Genomic DNA, 22,395 nt, shown 5'->3' on the forward strand with positions numbered 1-22,395 from the left:
GCAAAAATGAGGCTATAATTTATATTAATGCTTAAAAAAAAACTTGCATATTCGTTGGAAGTTATCATACCCAGAAACCAAATTCTTGTCTATCAGTGCACCTTATTTTCTCCACACATTCTCTCCTCATAATGAACGTCTACGCTATGGGACCTTGAACTTGAACTGGAAAGACCCGTCATCCAGGTTCAACTGAAAAACTGGTTATTTGCCATATTTCATCAGGTTTACAGAAAACTCAGAAACTCTTTATGGAAGCTTAGAAAGAAACCATTTAGGAAACGGTTAATGCATTACAGAGCTTTGCCTTGGAAATGGATATACAGAATTTGATATATTTGACCCTGGTTTCATTGTTTTTATTCAAGTATTAATTTACTGTAATTAAGACTACCATATCGCTCTCTAAAAGAAAATAAAAATTTAATCAGAAGAACCACGTCAATTAAAAAGTACTGCTTCTAATGTGCATTATCACCTCCAAATTAAGAGTCTATGCCATTATAAAATGGCCGATGGACTGGAATCGTATTTATAAGCAATGCTTCCTCCTGGTGGTCGCTTTATGAACTTGATCCAAAACATACATATTTTAATATTAAACCTGCTGAAACGTAATCCATTCGATTTAAATTAAGACTGAGAGATTAGATTAGATTTTCAAAACATTAAAAACTTTAATAAAAGCAGAATAAAACATAGGGGTGAACTGAACACATGATTTCAAACTGTTTTTAATCTAAACAAAAACCAGTAATAGGACGGGAAAGTGGAAAGAAAAAAAAATAAATTTACAGACAACACAAAAACAGTCCGTGGCATTTCTCCAGAAAAAAATACTTTGCCACGAAAATGTTTTAAGATCAAGAAACTCAAGCAATCGAGTCCCATCATGCTGCCCGACACTGCCACCAACTGCACTGAAAACCCTGAGCTTATGATGCAAAATTAACAGACAAAATCTGGCTGGTTTTGCAGGACAAACAAAACTCAACATTTTTTTGAGATGAGAAGCAGTGACTGACGGTGAATTACGGCTTTACAAATGGTTTAAAACAAGTCTTTCCCCCTTCAACATAACAAAATACAATTCAATAATTCACAATTCTTAGTAGTAAAGTCCATACTGTGTAAGAGGACAGATGGATGCCGGGTGGGGGCAGCTAGGAACCAGAGGACAGTCTCATTCATTCCGTGTGGGTGATGGGCACTGCTCTCTTAAATTGAATTCAACAAAGACTCCCCCCTTCACCCCCACCTGGGATTGTGTAGGTGTGTGTGTGTGTGTAATTCAAGTTCATATCAATCAAAAAATTTCCCTATGAACATCTCACTTTGGAGTAGGAGGCACTAATAGCCACCACTGAATCCGCCACCCCTGCCGTAGCCCCCACCGCCGCCGCCTCTGTTGTATGGAGCACCGCTCCTGTAGGAATAGTTGCCCCCCTTCATTGCTCCGTAATTGGACTGCTGCTGTCCATAGCCATCCCCAAAGTCACCGTTGCTGTAAGAATCCCCCATCTGGTTGTCGTACTCTTCGTATCCACCGTAGCCTCCCCCGTAGCCTCCGCCGCCGTTGTATCCCCCGCCATAGCCGTAGCCACCTCCGTAATTGCCGCCGTAGCCTCCCCCGTAGCCGCCGCCTCCTCTTCCGCCGCCATAGCTCTGCATCCCTCTTCCTCGACCTCTACCGCCCCTGCCGCCGCCGGTGGACATCTCCTGCTTGGTCAGGGCTTTCTTTACCTCCACCTTGTTCTCGTTTATGGTGTGGTATTTGGTCAGCACGGCTTTAGTGGCGGAGTCGGTGTCCTCGAAGTAGACAAAGCCGAAGCCTCTCTTCCTGCCGGTTAGCTTGTCGGAGATGATCTCGGCCTTCTCCACCACGCCGAACTGCGAGAAGTACTCGGTCAGGTTGTCCGCCTCGATGTGGTCTTTAACACCGCCGACGAATATTTTCTTCACATTGGCGCTGATGTCCGGATTCTGGGTGTCCTCTCGCGCCACGGCCCTTTTGAGCTCCACGGTGTTGCCATCGACGACATGTGGCTTAGCCGCCATTGCTGCGTCGGCCTCCTCCGGCGTCGAGTAGGTGATGAAGCCGAAGCAGCGGGACCGTCCGAGCTGCTGGTTCATGACCACCACGCAGTCGGTGAGCGAGCCGAACTGCTCGAAATACTGGCGGAGTCCATCGTCTGTGGTCTGCACGTTGAGTCCTCCAACGAAAAGCTTGCAAAGTTTGGCCGTCATGATTGAATTTCTTCTGAGGAGGATAGCGTGCCGAGTCCGTCCCTCTTCTTCTTCAATGAACCACGTCAGGGCGGGCCGTTTAACTCGCTCCCCTCCGTAAGACGTAGCTCTCACTGATTGGTCAACTTTGAAAAAATTCCCACCCACATTGGCGCGCGAGAGATCCACTGTGCCGCTGCCTTCCAGTCCCGTCGGAAACCTTAACTTTCAAGTCCTGAAAGAAGGGACAGCCTGGTCGTTCATTTTGTTCGAATTCAACACAAAGCACGCTAATAAACCTGTATTCCAAATAATTGCTTTATTTTACTGTACTGCACTGTACTTTTTTTTTTTTTTTTTTTTACATAGCTGGCACTGTATGTTTTTTTTTTTGATTATACCAGAATGTAGCACATTACACAAGGATTGTTAGAAAACAAGAAAAAAATGTTTTAGATTGATCTGGGGAAGGATATTTTAATTTAAAAGCCTTCCTGCTAAATGTTTTAAAATTATCCACAGAACCACACGTTGCTGCAATGTGCCATAGTATGCATTAATGTGCCAGCAAAACCTAAGGTATCAGACAATGCAGGGACAAGGAAATGCATTCAAAATAGTATACAAGAAACCCCCCCCCCACAAAAGCTGTCTCAGATCATACATAGTAATTTAGATTGAGAAATTGTGTAACTTAGCCTGTAAAGTGGATTTTTAACTCCTTAGGTAACAACTATGACATTATAGAAATCCGGTATGTTTTTCTAGTTATGCATGAATGCAGAACTTCACATAACATACTTTAACACATGATGAAAATTATGTCCACCAATTTGTTCTTGTTATTTTAAGTGCAAATTATTTTACACAATAGTAGTTACAAACATTGCAGCACTTCACCATTAATGTAACTTCCTTCTAGCCATTTTAACTTTAGTTTTGTTACTTAAATAGACAGAACTGGTCACACTGGTCTTGAACTAGTAGCAAAAATATATACTCACTGGCCACCTTCTTAGGTAGACCTGTTCAGCTGCTTGTAAAATGCAATTATTTAGTTAGCAACTTAGTTCATTTAGGCAGGCAGACAATGGTCAAAATGATCTGCTGATGTTTAAACCAAAAAAAAGAATGGGAAAAAGATTATTTGCACACAACCATCTCTAGGGGTCTACAACAGGAAACTGAGGCAACAAGTTGCAAGGGCTCAACGAAAATGGAAAAATGTTGCCAGGTCCAAGTAAATCAAGCTTTAGGAGTCTCAGTATCTACTCCAACATTGAGATGATAGGGTAAGAATTAGGTGTAAACATGAAAGCATGGATCCATCCTGCCCGTGTATCAAAAGTTCAGGCTGGTGATGGTGGAGTAACAGTATATCGGATGTTTTCTTGGCACACTTTGGCCTCCCTTTTGTTTTAAAAATACCACAGCCTACCTGTGTATTATTGCTGACCATGTCACCCCCTTTATGACCCCAGTGTACCCATCTTCTAATGTGCCATGTCACAAAACTAAGATCATCTCAAACTGGTTTCTTAAACAAAATGAATTCATGGTACTAAAATGACCTTTACAGTGACCAGATCTCAATCCATTAGAGCACCTTTGGGATGAAAGGGAGGTTTGAATCATTGATGTGCAGCAGACAAACCTGTAGTAACTGCCCGATACCTTCACGTCTGTATGGCCCAAACTCTAAAAAGAATGTTTCCAGCACTTTGTCAAATCTATGGCACCAAGAATAAACGCAGTTGTGAAGACAAAAGAGGGTCCTATTTCATATTAGCAAGGTGTACATAATAATGCGGCCCATGGGTGTAAACACACAAAAAGTAAGCCCCTACACACTGTACTGCCACATAACAGTATCTTGGTCACGATTCCTGAAATGGTGGAGAAAATGCGTCCATCTTGATTGTTCAGCGTAGTCAGGATTTTCATTAAAAAAAAAAAAAAAACACCCCCTGGCTCCGGGCTACAAAGTTAAAAAAAAAAAAAAAAAAAATTCAAGAGAGTCTACAGCACATGTTGCAGCATGCATTCTTCTAACTACTACCAGCATACGAGCTGTTGCCGCTCCTTTATTATCAGGAAGGCTGTAGTGTTAGGTCCAGTTTTTTTTCCCCCTTGTGATACATCTAATTCCTAAAAAAATGTAAACAGTTAAAATGGCACCCTGTACTTTTTGACGTGTGGTAGTTTTCAGGGTTCATAATTCCAATTTAGGAGATCCTCGATTTAATTACATACCTCAAATTTTTTGGAATATCACACATAGGTATAACTTGGTAGAAATCTAGTTGAATACTGAGCAGTCAAAACTACCACCTCAGTATCTTTCAAGTTTGTCCAGTCAAACTGAACTTTCCTGTATCCATACAGGTATTCAGTCTGAACTTGTTGCACATTAAAGTGATTTACCCTCCTGCAAGAAGTTTCAAACTATTCCACAAAACCGTATTGGTGATGTCTCAAGGTAGCCATCAATGTGCCAGCAAAAGAAGCAGGAAGAAGGAAATCTCGTTATCTGCCACAATATGTATGCCTTGACAATTCAGACTAAGAAGTCATAATTAAGGCTGCAAGTTACACAATGGCTTTTTGTAAATCGTTTGGAGGCATCCGAGTGGCAAAATTATGACATTATCACAGCCAGGGCCAAAACACAACACCCACATCACCACCTTTGTCATTACCAGGGGAGGCATGCGACCAAAACTATCCGCAATGTAAGAAAGTAACATAAGTCCGGTATATGAAAATATATAGATTTATTATGGATTCATAAAGAGCACGGCCAACATAACAGGTTTCACTTTGCTATGACGTGGTCCGAAATCATCAAGCAGCATTATCCTATGAAGAGAACAAGTAAATTTTACACTCATCACATTAACATGATACGTTTCATCACACATGAACTCAAATCATACTGGGCCACCTACAGCCAGTTTTATGAAATTGAGAAGGACAGTTACGAATTAGACTTTAGCGTGTCTGTCAGCCATAACGTCAATCTTACTTTTAGTTTTAACGGTCACATATTACCACTGAAGAGCTCTGTTTTTTTAAGCACACTCCAGGCACCGATCTGCCCAATTTTGTCAAAATTTAAAACGCAAAAATATCTCATACTTAGGAGTTGATCCACCTTTGAGTCAACAGACTTGAAGACAAAAACACACAAATGGCCTCATACATGCTGCTAACTCTGGGTTTCAAATTGGGAAAGTTTTTTTTAGTTTGCATACCCCCCCCCCCCAATTTTGGGGGGGTGGAGATTATTTGCTTACCAACATGCAATACTGGTTCACCTCACCGCTTACTCCTCACGAGCATTAAATAACTAGGGTTGGATGCCAAAAGTAAGTTGTCATTTAACCAATTGCTAAAATGTGATAACATTTAGTTCTCATCTTCAAAGGTTTTGTACAATGCAGACAATATGCACTGACAAGTCCAGAGATGTGATGTTAGTCACAGCCCACTCTGCAGTGTTTAACCAGTTTCCAATTAATTATTTACAGGCTGTGCTTTAAGCTGCATAGACCTAAATGCAAATTGTGCTGCATACTGAACTGCAGTGTCTTTTAGATTACTTACTACATAGTCTGTTAGCCAAGATGATACTCATAACACTACAAAATTAAAGTCTTGGACATTGGTTAAATGTTTATTAATGCACAAAATGTATATATGCGCATATATTTTTTATTATGTAACTTGTGCATCAGTTCTGTTACTTCCTGTGTAACCAAGCAGCATGTACAGTAACCGTGTCTCATCTTGAAAGTCTGGCGACAAATGTACATCACCTGTAGGTTGGACTCCAACTACCTTTTATTGGCCTCGTAAGAAGAGTAAAAGAATAAAGTGACACCGCTGTGGATACATTCTAGTTTACTACTTGATGAAATTACAAGTAAAACAAATGTTTGTGGAAAATATTTAGTAGATTTTGAATCCCAACGTGCCCAAAACCTTTTATCGTAGGTGCACTGCGCCTGTACATAAACTATGAAGGTTATGCATTTTAATTCTGGCATTGCTCAAATTCATAACAATGTCCAACTCAGAGCTGAATAAGGTTTGCGTTGGTGAGGCAAAGAGGAGAGAAGAACAATTTTTTACGGTAATTATGGTCAATTAAAAACTTGAATAGTAGCCTACAACGGAAACACCAATGACTACCAACTGGAACCAGGTACATCGAGTCAGTGCTGGTCACTGGGAGAAGATCATCAATAGCACTGCGTTATCAAAACTCCCCAAAAACCTGAAATTCAACACATCTTAAATCACACCTGATGTTAAAAACCATGTTAGACTCTTTGAAGTGCTTTAGACCGCACTGGGGAATCCTTTGTGAAAAGTGACTTCACCTGAGGGGGAGAAGGCACAACCACTCTCCGGGCCCCCCGACAGCGTGGAGACACAACACCCCACCGTTTTCGGGGTGATGTCCTCGTGCCCAGGTTACCGTAGCAACCTGGAGAAGATGGGAGAAAAAAAACTGAGTGAGATGGTGGACTGAGCAAAGTTTCTCTGGAGGAGACACCAATCTACGCGTGTCATTAATTTGTGTCTCCTCACACCCACTTAAGTTTGTTATAGACCAAATAACCCCCCCTTTTTATTTTAAGATTAGCTATATTAGACGCATTGAGGTGATCATAAAGTAAGATTAAATAATGGCACACGTGTGCACCATCTCCATAGATAGATATTCCATACATTGGCGACCAACACAGAGTGAAGACAGGTTGATTTACATACCTAGTTTGCTGGATGTGGATATCCTAAAGAGATATTTCAGACTCCTATCACAACCGACCCCAGGTAATCAACAGGGTCCTGATGTAGCCTACAAACAAACTGCTACGGCTATTTTGGCTGGGATAGCCTACAGGAATACAAGTAAGAACACCTAAATGTAGGAATAATCAAAGATAAATATCAGAGCCCCCATGTCCACATATAGATATGTATTCAAGTATGTAAAAAGAATATATTTGAGATTAGCAATATTAAAAAAAGTGTAAAAACAAGGTCACACCCTTCAAAGCCTACATGCATTGGCTGTGGGTAGACTAAAACCATTATGTTACCATTTCACCCACCTGAGAGTAAGGGAATAAACTGTGGGAATGATGCCATGTAACTAAAGATCATGATGAAGTCACTTATAAACCTGTGGATAAACTTGAAGCCTTGTTAAATAAGTAAAATAACTAAGCTAAGTGGTATAACGTTTTATTTAAAATGAACATACATAAGCATACCAAAGTGTTTTAACAGTAGGTTTTGTTCTCCAGACATGAAAGTATACAATATACATAAGATTTTACTACAGGTAATGGAAAATGAACAATATTTAGACTGAAACTATTACTAAGCGAGGAGTTTGAGTACAGTATGGGGAAGGAAACAGGGAAACTGGATCCTGTAGTATCACGTTCCTGCCTTTGCTGAATGACCCAAGTAAGTAGTTATACAAAATTGATGTTATCAGTATTGACAGAGCTATGAAATCCACATAACATGCTTTTTCATCCTCATACATCGAAATGGTACTAAGTTCACTCCACAAAACAAAAGTCGAATCTAATTGCTTAAAATGCAAATATTAAAATAATCAGAACTTGTCAGCAAAACAATCCTACATCGGAAATTCAAAACAACGAGTGAACGCAAATAAAAAATAATTCAACTCTAAACCACAACTACACGCCGGTGGCGTGGGTACATAAAAAAAGGGATCATTGTATGCTTTATTCTTCATTGTAACGTGTCCTAGTTGAAGGCAACAACCGCTGCTCGTTATAATCAGGTGTTCTGGGAAGTGACCTTCCTACCTGTTTGGGTTTTTGAGGTCTTCATTATGAATAGGGGGTCTCTGTGTCCGTATCTCTGCCATGGTTGGGTTTCACGGCAGACGCCCAGTTACTGACTTTGAGTATTGACGTCCAAATCCTGGCTTGGAGTATTTGTGGCTGGGGGGCGGGGTGGTCGCTTTTCATTGTGCATTGTGTTTCACTTAATAGCCGCCGCCATAGCCTCCCCTGGGGTAGCCGCCGCCGCCGCCACCGCCTCCTCTGGTATAGGGAGCAGCGCTCCTCTGGCCGCCGAATGGTGGCCCCTTCATGGGGCCGTAGCCAGAAGAATGCTGACCGTAGCCGCTGCCAAATTCGTTGTAGCCGTTTCCACCGCCATAGCCACTTCCCTGGTCTCCATACCCACCCCCATAGGGTCCGCCGTACCCTCCGTAGCCACCACAGTTGTAGCCTCCGCCATTTCCGTAGTTGTAGTTTCCGCCATAATCCCTGCTGCCGTAGCCATTTTGATTTCCCCTCATGCCTCTACCTGGTCTGCCTCTCGGCGCCATGGCGTTTCTGCTGGCTGCCTGCATCTCCTGTTTGGTCAGAGCTTTCTTTACCTCAACTTTGTGTCCATTGACGGTGTGAAATTTCACCACAACCGCCTTGTCAGCGGCGTCGTGATCCGTGAAGTACACAAAGCCGAACCCCCTCTTCTTTCCGGTCTCCTTCTCAGAGATGACTTCGGCCTTCTCGATTTGGCCGTACTGAGAGAAGTATTCGGTAAGATGTTCCTCCTCGATGTCGTCTTTCAGGCCACCAACAAAGATTTTCTTCACCTTTGCGAGGGCCTCTGGCTTGTTGGCGTCTTCTCTCGCCACGGCTCGCTTCACCTCGACAGCGTTGCCGTCGACGGTGTGCGGCCTAGCCGCCATTGCTGCGTCGGCCTCCTCCGGTGTGGAGTATGTTACAAAGCCAAAACAGCGGGACCTCTGCAGCTGCTTGTTCACGACGACAACGCAGTCGGTGAGCGTACCATACTGCTCGAAATACTTGCGCAGGCCATCGTCGTCGGTGTCCACGTTTAGACCGCCGACGAAAAGTTTACAAAGCTGGTCACTCATGTTTGAAAAATGGCGAGCTGGTGTTCAGCGAACAGTTTCAATAAAGCGCTGATCTCAAAATGGCGGCGAGAGTCGAACGCAGCTTAATTTATACTAGACGAGCTGTGACGACGGCTCCAAACTGGGTGACGTCGTTTCCGTTGCACTTTTCTTTTATTTGTAGAGAACAAGGACATAAACTAATCTGCTTAAAACCTATGAAACTACACCATAAAATAACGATCATTTTACACTAAATAAAAAGAACAAGTTTCGGTCTTACCGTTGGTTACCGTTTGTTAAGTCTTTCTGATATTTATTGCATCCTACACATGACTAAAATCCACACACGATCACGTTCACGAAGCAAACCTTTCTTTAACCCACGTCCATTTTCTCTAATAATTTCTTTAATAACATGCTTTTGTGTTGTTGAATGAGGCCATACCGGTTTCTGCCAGCTTTCAAACAATTTATGTGTAACCATATGTGAATACATCTTCAAATCGGAGCCTTAGAGTTGTTTATCTGCTTTTGGATTGAGATTATTCTTAATGGTATCATTACATCAGACAAAGAGGTAATTTCATCATAATTATCAGTAGCATTGCACATTTTCAAAATGTGAATTTGTTTTTCCATGTTTTATTTTAGCTCTTGTTTTATGTTGACCAAGCAACTTTTGCCCTCCTGGTCTGTTTTACTATTTATAAAGCCTAAAATACTAATTACTATATATTGTACACTTCTTTTCAGAATCAATGGGCAGTAGACCACATTTATATCAAATTATATAATACAGAAACATTCCAGACAGGTTAAATCTTACCCAAAGCACAATAGGAAAGCTAGTAGGTCAGGACGATCAAATTTAAGATATTAATTTGGGCTCAGGAAACCCATAGCATTTTATTTATTTTTTTCCCACCTTTTCATATTTGCAAAACAGTAAATTAATCAGACTCAACTGTCCTGTCCAGTCAAATATGCCAATTTGTTTCATCCAACTGCCATGGTATCTACTTTACAGGTAAACGATCAAGCACAAGGTGAATTACCATATGTATACATCTGTAGATGAAAAGACACCCACACACACAGTCTTGATCTGCTGAGCCTATGGAGATGTAGTTTCGGGTGAAAAACAACACTTGGCTGAATTTCCATGTCAACAGAACAGCAGTGAATTGTCGACCTCCTGACGCCCACCACAGTTCACAGTAGTGCTGATTTTTAGAACCCACAGAGCAAATCAGACATTGCAAATAAAGGAAACACTGAAATCAAAGTTCACTGAAATGTTTATGAGGCATACTGCTCATGAAGCAATCCCTACGTCTATTTCTACCAAGACAAACACACAGGACAGTCCGTCTTCACAGATACAGTTCTAAATAATCAAAGGACACAAATGAGGCGACTTTTGGTTTGTCGATAAACGAGATGGAAGAAACGACTGACCACGAAACTGATCATGTTAAACCTAAACTTTTAGATTGTGTTGTATGGGTGTTTGGGGCAAAACTGAAGTGTTATTTGTGAATTAAGTTCTCAATCAGTCCATAATCTACAGTACATTTGAAAGGATGAGAATGAGCCGTGTTGTCAGACGTCTTTCCGAAAGTTTCTCCTTTTGACTTTGCAAAGAAAGGCAGGACTGTTGAATCTGCAGCATTGTGGTTTTAACCATGCCTCAAATGAAGGCATGTGCATGATACTACATGAAATGTTGATAATACAGGTGCTGCACTTTATCATAGGCAGAGTACAAGAGTGAAAAAATATCAGCACAGTCCTTTTTTATTTTCTCGTTCTTCATTGGGAAAATAGTTATGAAATTAAAACTATGTGGGCAATGTCGAATTCACTAAAATCACCCAGGGTCTCGCTTTTAAACAAATGAAATATCCAGCATTGATATAAATCAACTTGTCAACACCAAATCTCACACACAGAAAAGGAAGACAGTTTGTTCATTTGAAAAAAAAAAAATCACAGATGGTTGTCTTGTTTGAACAGTGTCATTTTCTTTAAGATAGAAAATTATTATTACCACTGCGAAACTTTGAGTTTGAGAGATTATACTGAAGAACCAGTTAATTTGAAGATGCTACAGGTTTTGACGCTCAAGAAAAGACTTGTTGAGTTTATACAGCAATCTTCACAGAAGGTTCATCTTTGTAGCCATTACTGGTCCCAAAAACTCCTGAATTTATAGATGAGGATGATCAATTCTTATCTAATATTTACATTTGAAAAAGAGCCTATATCAGTCAAAACCAGGCTCCAGTTTCAGTCAAAAGGAGGGCAAGATTCAAAGGCAGTTTTCAAAGGAAGCATTTCACAAATATTCCCTAACAACCACCAAAAACATGTCTAGAAGACAAAGGATGTCGACAGCATGCACCACACAATGAGATGTGACCAGGCAGCCATGTTTGTTTTGGAAAAAAGTCTCATGAGTTAATCTGGTTAATGCCACACATTTCATCCACGTGTTATTTAGGTAATAAAGGAATCCCACTAGTAAAATGAAAAAGTCAAAATAACCTCAAGTTGACCTCAAGTGTTTTTTTTTTGTTTTTTTTGTTTTTTTTGTTTTTTTATTTGTTGTAGTAAAATCAAACATCTACCTAGGGGTTTCCCCCTGCCAGTCCCTTTCTCTAGTCTCTAATACTCAGAGTGAAGGCCTGTAAGATAATGACGACGTTGATAGTCCATGTGCTTGAATGGATCAGATCAAACAACTTCTAGCCACATCTAAAACAGTCTGAAAGGAGAGGAGCCCAGTTTCTGAGAGACAAAATGGGAGGAGGGATCTTGAGCTGATCGTGTATATCAGGGAAGGGGAGTTGAGGGGCATCATGGGCGTGTTTGTTGAGAGGAAGAAGGGATCTGGATCACAGCCCCACAGGTGGCTTCGAGTTAGGCCAGGTCACAGGTGATGGAGGACGGGCCATATCTGATCGCGTTAACAATCAGACGTGTCATCTGAGTGATCACATGATGTAGACCTTCTCCGCCTGCGAGAAATTGAAGACTTCTTTGGTTCTGGGACACACCACTTTGTCATCTTGGCGAATGGAGAGAAGGGACTGGAAGAAATAACAGGAAGGGTACAATAAATCAAGATGGAAAAAACACTGAAATTTTAAAAGTGACTTAACGAAAACAGCTTTAGACAGTTCAAGTATCTTTGGCATCTATACTCACATTGTAGCCGTAGACATATCCATTAGGAAGCATCATGGGAGGATTGTTTTCATTCATGACCTCCCCGGAGATCTTACAGACTAGTCTGGAATTGGCACAGTGGGCCATGGGTAGAGGCTGGGCCAACTTATTAAGAGATTTACTGCACACGGGGCAGTCCGGATTTTTAGAGGTACCATCCTCCTTGTAGCATTGACTAGAATGGGCATGGGCGTTAAGGAAATTAAAATCATTTAGTTAACATACACCGCTCAGCCACAACATTATGACCACTGACAGGAGAAGTGAATAACACTGACCATCTTGTGACAATTCAATGTTCTGATGGGAAACTTTTGGACCTGGCATTCATGTGGATGTTACTAGACAAGTACCACCCACCTAGACCAGACCATGGACCCCCCCCCCCCATAGCAATGACACTCCTTGATGGCAGCAGCCATCCCCAGCAAAATGCAGCCTGACACAGACACACACAAAAACACTTTAGGAACAACAATTTAAAAAAAAAAGAAAAAAAAAGCATAAGGTGTTGACATGGCCTCAATTCACGAGATCCCAAACTGATCAAGTATCTGTGGGATGCACCAGAAGAAGCCTGATCCACAGAGGCCCTGCCTCTTAACCCATAGGACCCCACTAACGATATTCTGTGTGCATGTCCATTTTCTCATGAGTAAGAAAAGTCTTATAAGCGCATAAAGGTCAAAATGTTATGCCTGATCTGTATATATCTCACTGTATCATGGCATTACAGAAGACACCTTCCACAGAAAGTAAAAGATAAGAAATAAGGCAAAAAGGTTATCAAGCAAATAAAACTACAAAAACACTCAGTTAAATCTGTTTTTTTGTTTAAATTTTAATTATCTTATTTAATTATCAATATGAAAAATTAACTAAACACTAAAGGATACGGTGTCTTGATGGCAGACAGACCAGCCTGTAGGGTGATAGTGAAGACAGAGTTGTTTCCCAGCTGGTGCAGTCTGTAGTTGTCATATCTGAACTGTTGGATGAGCATTTTCCAGCGGGCTGGATCTAAGAGGTCCTGATGGAAAAAGAAGAGCAACCCTCAATCGGGATAAGAGAATAAACTAACCCAAATACACTTTTATAGAAAAAAGAATGGTATAAAATATGAGAAGCACAACAGACAGGGGGGGTCCCTCATCCAGGACAGACAGACAAGTCTTTGACATAATACTGACACACTGAAGTTGCAGGAAATCTGCCAGGCCAGCACTACTGTGACTGGTATAACCTGAATTCAAAAACTGATTTGGCAGTGAGGTACTAGAAGATTTGTATACTCTAAATGAGAAACTTTTTCCACCACCACAAGTCTTGCCAAGTAGAATACAAATATAAATATACATGTATCAGAAAATATTAAATGCTTTTGAGTTGAAGCTTCAGAGTGGAAATAATGTAAATTAAACAAAATACTAGCTAATAAAAGCAGCTACACCAGAACAAGTCTGCAGCAGCAGAACAGGGAAGTGAGATTAGTTCTGTAAAAGGAAACTAAGGCCCTCTAGTGGCCACTCTGTTGCTGCAGTATGTTTATCTCCACAAACACTCCTAATAACTGTGGTGGTGTATTTTTACTAATATCAAAAGTCGAAGTTAATTTTTTAACAGTATTTGCAGGCATGATGTTCAGCATGATGGGCACAAATTGTAAACAAAGCTCTACCTGGAATCCCATGTGTAAAGTTTTGTGCGAATTGTTCAGAAACCTGATAAGATACACTAATACTGCTCAGCACTGCATGCATGAAACAGGGTCATGTATGTGACAGTTGGTGTTACCTTGTATGGAGAGATGTGTGTATCTGATGGGAAGGCCAGCATGCCCATCACCTGCCGAACCTCATCTAACTGTCCACCCTCCGCTTGGCTGAAGTGCTTCCTTGCATGTCTGATAAACACACAGAGACCCACAAGCTTGGTGACAACGTACTGGTTAAAGGAATGATTCAAATTTTTCTGAGGTGACGCAAATATGTGTGTAGTGTGGTTTGTGCCAAGTACCGGACTGCATCCATGCGTTTGTTTTGTCTGATGAGTTCAATGAACTCTTGGATTCTCAGACTGAACTCCAGACAGCTCTAAAAAAAGAAAGAGAAGAGTCTGTTAATTTTAAACCACTGGAAGTGCTGCAAAACCCACAAGGTTAATCTTCCATGGACCTGAAACAGAGCAGACAGGAATATATCTCTTTCATACAACTAACAGGAGTTAGTTGTGAGCTTGTGGGCTCTTAAATTGTCTTTAAATATTTTATCACCCAAATGGAATTTTGGAACAGATGAAAGCACAAAACAGATATCTGTGTCTGGTAGGATTAAAAATAGTTAAAACTGAGCTGGAGCAAAACCAAACTAAATTTCACAAATGCCGAGTCATCCACACAGTGCAATGTTGGCATGAAAAGTAACAGCTGAATAGGAAGATTATGTCTTGGCAGTTTTCTGAGTGCTCTCTGGTTCAATAGGATAATCATAGGATTAACACTTGCTGTTAGCAGGGAAACATCCTCAAGAAGTGTAATTATACAATAACAGGGCGGTTTTGGACATAAACAGTATTATCTTAATAAGAGTAAAAATATGAAATTCACACAACCAATAACAGGGTTTCTGTAGGGTTCATAGAGTTAAAACTTAAATTTTATCAGTAACAGAGATATCAATGTGCAGAAGAAATTAAACACTTCCTTATGAAATTTATTTACATTCATGTCAAAAGTCTTTATAACAACTCCAATAATAACAATATCGTTGATTAATCATGACACATAATCTGTACCAAAAGAAGCAACGGAAAACAGAAGATTAATTGGGTCAGTGGATTAAGCAGTTAAATAAAATCACCCTTTTTATTAAAGGACTACATGTCAACCTTAAAGGTTTGTAGCTATAGGGGTTGACCTGTCAGCTTCACTAAAGACACGTACAAAATAAATGCATAAGTAACAGTTTACAACTGACTAGAAAAATATCTTATTAATAACGTTTGGGCTTTTTAGTAACTTTAAAGGCCTTGTCGAGGAAACGGAAATCAACACGTTTTCAAACCTGCACGTACGCTCAATTATTTTGAAAATAAAATTTGGCTTTTGTCATCTTGAAGTAAACTTTATTTTTGCCAACGGCCAGGGTTTACTCTACACCTCGTGGACTTAACAGGATAAAATTTCTTCCATGTAAATTAACTACCTTCATCTTGCGGAGGCGGGACTTATTATCGTGGCACCAGGCCAGGCAGGTGGCCGTCTCCTGCCTCTCCAGAGATTCCTCCACCTCCTTAGCTGTGAGGAACATCTCAATGTTCACCAGATCCTAAAAACACAATGGAGTCAATGTGTTATACCCGGTATATTTGATTTGCTAAACATGGTAAGAACCCTAGTGTTTCAGTTATGAGGACGACAACACACAGTGAATATTTAAGACATTAGATGAGTTTATGTTTCAAGCCAGATCAGTCAGTATTACTTGATTGTCAAATGTTACTACATTTACAGTATGGATTTCTTTTTTTTCTGTGCACTTTACTCATGTGAACTCTAAGACCTCATAAGAACTCGCAAATACCTTAAAAGTATTCACATGCAAACACTTACCTCTATACCACTCTGTCTGGCCAGTTTAACGGCTGTGTTGTAGTAGCCACAACGCAGCAGATGCTCCACCATCATGCGGTCCATGCGTTTCTTCTTCCACAGGTTGACTGAAGCGGGTTGGTCGCTGCTGTGTTCCTTCAAGTGCTCGATGCGACGCTTACACAGCTTGGCACTCTCATCTTCTGCTTGGATAGACTCCGCTGCCTAGAGGACAGTAAAATAAGTACATTAGTGACACAAAGGTGGATGTGCAACATGCAAAATGAGTACAATCCATTTGAATGGGTGTTCATTAAAACATTAAATACAATTATCCTGTTTATGATATGTGACAAAGGGGAAAAAGTCCAAACACTGAAGTCAAGAAACTTAAAACCTCAAATGTTATTCAATTCCTGATGGATGCATGCTGTGTAACACAACCATAAAGGCTGAGACTCACACAAATTCAGAGACACACTTACATTGTTATATACAACATTTGTGTAGTGTAGTTACAAAAAAAATGGGGAACAAATGATGTGTCATTTTAGAATAAACTTGATACAAGAAGCATGTAACACAATTCACCAATGTTAGTGTTAATAAAGACAGCACAATGACAATGAGGTAAGCAAGAAATGTGTCTTTTAACAGCCATGAGATACTGCTGATGAAGTATGCAGCTTTTCTTCTTAAGATCATACATGCAAGTCACCAGACCATCAAATTTAGCTGCACCAGAAATGGGGCCTTGTTGTGTATGCATTTTTTAACGTTAATGAGGGGTGTCCATATAGTTAAAATGAATTTATGATGAACAGTGCTGAAAAGTGAGAAGACGTCCAGAGCATATGGTGTGTAGGAGGCAGAAAGATGGTAAATTTTATCTGCTTATCCTGCTGCTGAGCGACATAGAGAAGGAAATGTATTTTGTATAGCTGTTGCGGCCTGTGTCACCACAGCATGTAATTACGTTTGAGGAGAGAAGCGTGTCAGGCTATGGTTTGGCTACGGAGTTATACTATACCTACAGCATATTGCCGTAGCAGAGGCATAAATTTAGTTTAAAGGTGACGGCATGAGCAATTTATCAAACACCCACAAAAAATGCAACATGTCTGGCTGCTGCCCCCAGACAACTCACTGTCAACACCAGTAGGTTTCTTATCTTATCTGCTACAAACTTGATTTAATTTGACCTTGGTTGTGTACCACATTCTGAAGGTGAAAGAAAATTAGTTGATAGTAATTTTTTTCCAAATTTTGTGGAGGACATCTGAAACAAAAGAGCAGCTAGCAAGTTCAGTTATGGATCATTAAGTTCCATTCAGTATTAAGGCTGAGTTGAGAAAATAGATTTTCCGATTCAAGCTGATCTTGATTTAAAAGAACTAATAGCAATTAACCTTTTATAGGGCACTCATTTAAATTCTTGGATATTCTAAATTTCAACCCTTTTTCAAAATCAAGGTCAATGAATTTACCATATATGGTTTCTTGCCCTTGAGTGGTAAACAAAGGTAGCCTGTGTTTGTATGTACATGAGCATGGGAGTTTATCTGTATCCCTCACCTTCCTCTTAAGGGCGCTGAGTTTCTCCACCACTCCATCCAGCAGAGACACCACAGAGTCGACCACCGGGAAGCTGCTCAGCGTCTTCTCCAGCTCTGCAACCACCATTGTGACGTGACTTGTCTCTCGGTCAATGTTCTTCTGAGCTGCTCTGAAGCGTTTGTTAAGTGTCTCATATGGCACCTGGAAAGACAATGTCACACGATAGTAACCACATTGTAGTGTTTCTCCGTAGTGTTTCTGTTTTTTGTTGTTTTGTCGTCTGTTTTATGTCTTGATTGCTTTTCTTTAGTTGAAGTTTAAATGTTCTTTTGGGGAACCCTCCTATTCAAGCCTCTTGAGGGTTTTTGGGGTTTCCCTGGCATGCCTTTATGCTTTTTCTTTCTTTAATTGCTTATTGTTAATGTACTTTCTGTATTGTTATTGTGTTTATCGTATTTTATGTGCCAAATAAAAAAGGAAAAAAAAAATTTATCAAACATTCAGGAGTGGCAAATATGTAGCTCTGAACAATCTACCTTTAAGGCCAAACAAATGTATATATAAATTAATTTGAGCTGATGAATGGACATTATACATATTCTGTCAGCCTGCCATTCTTGGTACTGCTTTCTACAGAGTACCTGATCATTGCTACCTCTGGTTTCACAGGGCAGTATGACCTCCCATTATACTGTATCAGATGTTTAACCAGGGTTACGGCAGATAAAGCCTTAATAAAGCAATAAAACTGCATTATTTAATCCATCAATTAGACAAAAACACTTTAAAAGACTAACATCTATAACTAAACTAAATATGAAAGCGCTTCTTTCACTTGTTCTACAGTAAATAATTACTTGGCACATAGCCTACCTGAACTTGTGTCATGTGACCCTTTTGCCTCTCTGAAATATTGCATAAAAATCAGAGGAGCGCTTTAATCCATTCAGACAATTCTTTTTCTCTCAAATCAGAGTCAAGTTAATTTCACAGATCACCAGGACTGAGGAGAACTATTCTGTAAATCTTGCTGGAATTTGAGGAATCCAGCCCCAAAGATGACGTCCAGAATTAAACTCCCATGTCTCAGAAAGGTTAACTGTGCCACATAACAGATTTGTAGATAGTGGAACATTTAATTCGTTTCCTGCTAGCAGACACAGACATAGATTATCTCTAGTATTTCTTTACCCTTGATAGCTACATTAAGATCAGGGTTTTCCACTGTCATGTTCAACTGATCTGAGTTTGACATGTGAATATTGACTTTTTTATAAAACTCTTAGCCACAGATCAACAAATTAACACTTAGTGCCAGATAGGTGGCAATAATTACCGCAAGATGTGGAAAAATCAAATTATTTTTATAGATAATATCAATCCAATGATTGAAGCAATACTGGATACAAGTATGTCCTTTGATTGACTGACATGCACCAATCCAACATTTTCTCCACCTTTATGATTATCGAGTTCTCATCTCTTCCACCCAAATCTAAAAGCTTTACAAAATTGCTCACTACATTTACAAACAGATTTTCGGCAGACTGGCCATGGCATGGCCAATACCAGATCAGATGATCACACATATTGGGAGTGTTACACCCCTACTGGTGGATATTCTGCTGGGAACTCTCTGCCAAAGTGTCTAAATATCTCTGTTTGTTTTGGTAATTAAATGAAAGGTTGAAATCACTATGAGAAGCAACTAAAAACAAACCCTGAAACGCAGACATTTAATCCATTGACTGCTTATTAAATCAATTTCCAGAACCTGTAACATGACATACACTGCTGTCATTGTATTGAATAACACAAGATCCAACAAATCTGGGCAATTGAAACAACTGAAATGTTCCTTTCTGAATCAGACTTGCTACTCAGTCTTATATATTGGATTTGCCTTTTCTGTATGACCTTGGTTTACTGACAGTGGACATGTAATTTAGCCATGAACACATTTCAGACCATTATTACATGATCAGGCTGACACTGATTGTCTTTCATGATTTTATAGGAGGTTGCTTATTGCAAGAGACACAGACAAGCCAACAGTGAAGATTACTCATTAATGATAATCAGAATGAAAAGATTCATCAGTGCATGGCTCAGGTTAAATATGCTTACAATGTCATTACTGTAAAGGGCCCGCATTTAGGTTTACATCTATCAGCACACTGTGTAAAATAAGATGTTCACAAGGTCTTTATGCTAGTAAATTACACACCATATGCATATATTAGACATATACCATGGCATAACATAACAGTATTTAGATGGTAGTGCAGATTACATGTCTGTCTCAATGTCTGTGCCAACACTGTGACATTACAATCCTGCTCATTTCAGATCCAGCTATATTGTAGTCTACATCCGTATTCTGCCATACAGATGTAGACTACCATTTCATGCCAATTATAACCATCAATCCTGTCTTAAAATGGTGCCCATCATGCGACTGCAGCATCCAAGCAAAGACAAGACACGTCCACTAACCACAGCCATGCATCCTGAACACAGAGACATTTTAACATTTTAATCTCGCCAGAAACACGAAATGGTCTGTTATATCCATCACGGTAACCATACGCCATTAGCTAATTACACAAAAACATGTCTATACATTGCTACTCACAGCCCTGCTTTTATATAAGGACGCTTTCTTGATGTCCGAGGCGGCTGAACCCAGGAAGCAGCCCGGGCTTGTTTCAGCTCGTCTTTTAGCGTTGGTGTCGCAGTAACGTTATGTGGAATGGAGGAACGGTGCGTGTGTGCGGCGGCAGCAGGCTGTGATTTCTCCCACTGGCCATTTTGAAGTGCACAGAAGCGGCAGCAGCAATCTGATGACACTGCGCTAACTCGCAGGACAGGATTCTGTGTCTGACAGCGTGAGTTTACGGGCTTTCCCTCCTCTAAGCGATTTAACCCGATCCACCTTCCAGCTAGAATGTGCGTGGTTTTACGCTGCGTGTCGGGTAGGCTGCTCGTCTTTTGCCACGATGAAGATTGCTAATACTGGTTTAACCACAACACTCTAGCTAGCTAGCTTTAGAAGGCCAATCACGTCTCTGCATACCATTTCTTTGACGCCGTGCCTGGCTATCGAAAGGACGAGCAACCATGTTGATTCATGCCCTGTCATTGATCATATTTACTATGTATCCCCCTTTAAACGAACCATCTATTCCTCTAAGGTGCTCGGGTTAGCATTGCCGTTAAAATGTATTCACGTTCACATACACTAGTAAATTTGTTGCCACCTAGCTAGTGAACCTAAACTTGATGCAACGTTAGGTTTACAGTTAGAAAACGTTGACTGACTACGCGGAGCTACTCTGAAATGACCATTTTGTCAAAAATAACAGGCTTAAGCTAAGCTAACAGCTGTAGGGCCCATGGCGCACTCAACTACAACATTAAAGACCATTTAAGACAGAAGACAGGCCCCTTATTAGCCTTTATCTAATGTTATTTAGCGAACTGTCTTTTCCGTTGGTTAACAAATACAGGTTGTTAGTGCACGTTAGCTACTTGGCTAAGCTAGTTCAGCTAGCATTAGCCTCCCTGTCAAGTTCGCTGTCCTCGCTATATAATGAACTCGTATTTCCTATTTTCCAAATTCTACCGTACGCATGGCGTATTTTGGCAGCAGCACAGTCGTCAGGCTATCAATATACACCGGTTTATATTTTAGTTTACCTTCAGCGTGGGGTATTCTTGGACTTTGAGAGCCATGGACAGTTGAGATGCTGTCTCTTGCACCGCCATCTTGGTTTTGTGGTTTGCTTGTGGTTGTTTGTGTTTTTTCTCTATCAACTCAGAATGGCCTCAGTGCTCATTACCGCCACCTGGTGAGACGGTGTCAGCATTGCTGCTGGGTGTGTGGAGTGCACATGTTACCGTTAAGTAATTTAAGAAACAACGAGGAAGCTGTCTTTAATTACACTCACTTGCCAGTTAGTAAATCTTGGTTTCATTTAGGTTATAGTATTCAGCATTTGTTTTAAATAAGAGATTTTATTGAATTTTAATAATTATTATTATTTTTTTTTAATTTTCTTCTTAATTTAATCCAACTTTATTTATATAGCACCAGTAACAATACAAATTGTATCAAGATGCTTTACAAATCCAGCCTTGAAACCCGACCTGAAACCCCCAAAGCAGGAAGGCAATGGTGGCAAGGAAATCTCTTTTTTAGGAAGAAACCTTGATCATATGTGGGGACATATCTGCTTAAGGCCCGCCAGGTAACGGCAGAAAAAGAGAGAGAAGAGGAGAAGAAAGCGGCAGGTGGAACGAGATAAACATACATCTGTCATAGACACATACATGTCACTAAAGCATCAACGTGGAATCCAATCCTGATACATGGCTGATGCATGTTACATGCTTGTTACATTTTGGGGGCTGTGGTTTGTAGTATTATGGAATTGTATTGTATTGTGTCGACACATGTTTCTGTTATTTTGACAGCCCCATGTTAGTGCATTACAACTGAATTTGCCATTGCTGAATTTTAGCATTTTCAACATAAACTGAATATTATAATAGTCATGAAGCTAATTTTGGTGCAGGATTATTAATACTTTTGTTTACATTAGTGTACCTGATGTGTTAGCAAGCGAATGTACATAGCAGTTTCAAAACAAAGTGTTTAAGGTGGCTGTCATTTCACAGCCTACGAGCTTTAACCTCGAAAGAACCAAAAGCACCCAAATCCACCATGAGATATTTCTGTAATGAAATCAGTGACTGCAGCAAACAAACGGCGACTTAATCAGTCGGCACCTTAAACTGTGAGCTTTCTGCTTTACTCTAGGTCTGCTGCATTTGATCATCCATCACACATCCAGGCGAGCTTTAT

General features: G+C 40.3%; 3 protein-coding genes across 7 annotated transcripts; all 3 read right to left on the minus strand.

Moving 5' to 3' along the window:
* Positions 1-652: 652 nt before the first annotated feature.
* Positions 653-2,247, minus strand: LOC311491988 (heterogeneous nuclear ribonucleoprotein A0-like; the record flags this gene model as incomplete). Its single annotated transcript, XM_084550092.1, has 1 exon — positions 653-2,247. One exon carries the CDS (start codon positions 2,245-2,247, stop codon positions 1,351-1,353), a length of 897 nt encoding a protein of 298 aa, XP_084406218.1. The 3' UTR covers positions 653-1,350.
* Positions 2,248-2,318: 71 nt separating this feature from the next.
* LOC311491986 (heterogeneous nuclear ribonucleoprotein A0-like) lies at positions 2,319-9,248 on the minus strand. Of its 5 annotated transcripts, none has more exons than XM_084550090.1 (4): positions 8,085-9,248; positions 7,006-7,132; positions 6,612-6,718; positions 2,319-2,461 (listed from the first exon to the last, which is right to left on the minus strand). In XM_084550090.1, exon 1 carries the CDS (start codon positions 9,167-9,169, stop codon positions 8,267-8,269), a length of 903 nt encoding a protein of 300 aa, XP_084406216.1. In that variant the 5' UTR covers positions 9,170-9,248; the 3' UTR covers positions 2,319-2,461; positions 6,612-6,718; positions 7,006-7,132; positions 8,085-8,266. The 5 variants fall into 5 exon arrangements, with proteins under 5 accessions (XP_084406216.1, XP_084406215.1, XP_084406212.1 ...); XM_084550089.1 differs by lacking the exon at positions 2,319-2,461 and adding an exon at positions 4,984-5,085; XM_084550086.1 differs by lacking the exon at positions 2,319-2,461 and having other exon boundaries at positions 4,984-6,718.
* Positions 9,249-10,431: 1,183 nt separating this feature from the next.
* Positions 10,432-21,329, minus strand: maea (macrophage erythroblast attacher, E3 ubiquitin ligase). Its single transcript, XM_084550091.1, has 9 exons — positions 21,228-21,329; positions 17,547-17,729; positions 15,993-16,196; positions 15,586-15,708; positions 14,399-14,475; positions 14,177-14,285; positions 13,279-13,412; positions 12,362-12,557; positions 10,432-12,243 (listed from the first exon to the last, which is right to left on the minus strand). The coding sequence occupies exons 1-9, from the start codon at positions 21,294-21,296 to the stop codon at positions 12,148-12,150; spliced, it is 1,191 nt and encodes a 396-aa protein (XP_084406217.1). The 5' UTR covers positions 21,297-21,329; the 3' UTR covers positions 10,432-12,147.
* Between the last annotated feature and the right edge of the window lie 1,066 nt (positions 21,330-22,395).

Source organism: Chelon labrosus (genome assembly GCF_963514085.1).
Source record: "Chelon labrosus genome assembly, chromosome: 8".
NCBI classification, from domain to species: Eukaryota; Metazoa; Chordata; class Actinopteri; order Mugiliformes; family Mugilidae; genus Chelon; species Chelon labrosus.

Bases quoted from the DNA above. Each gene is read 5' to 3' on its own strand.
- LOC311491986 (XM_084550090.1), bottom strand. From the start codon at position 9,169: ATGAGTGACCAGCTTTGTAAACTTTTCGTCGGCGGTCTAAACGTGGAC.
- maea (XM_084550091.1), bottom strand. From the start codon at position 21,296: ATGGCGGTGCAAGAGACAGCATCTCAACTGTCCATGGCTCTCAAAGTC. The intron at 15,709-15,992 runs GTAAGTGTTTGC...TTGTGTTTTTAG, and splicing joins CCAGACAGAGTGGTATAGAG to GATCTGGTGAACATTGAGAT. The intron at 14,286-14,398 runs GTACTTGGCACA...TGTGTTTATCAG, and splicing joins AAACGCATGGATGCAGTCCG to ACATGCAAGGAAGCACTTCA.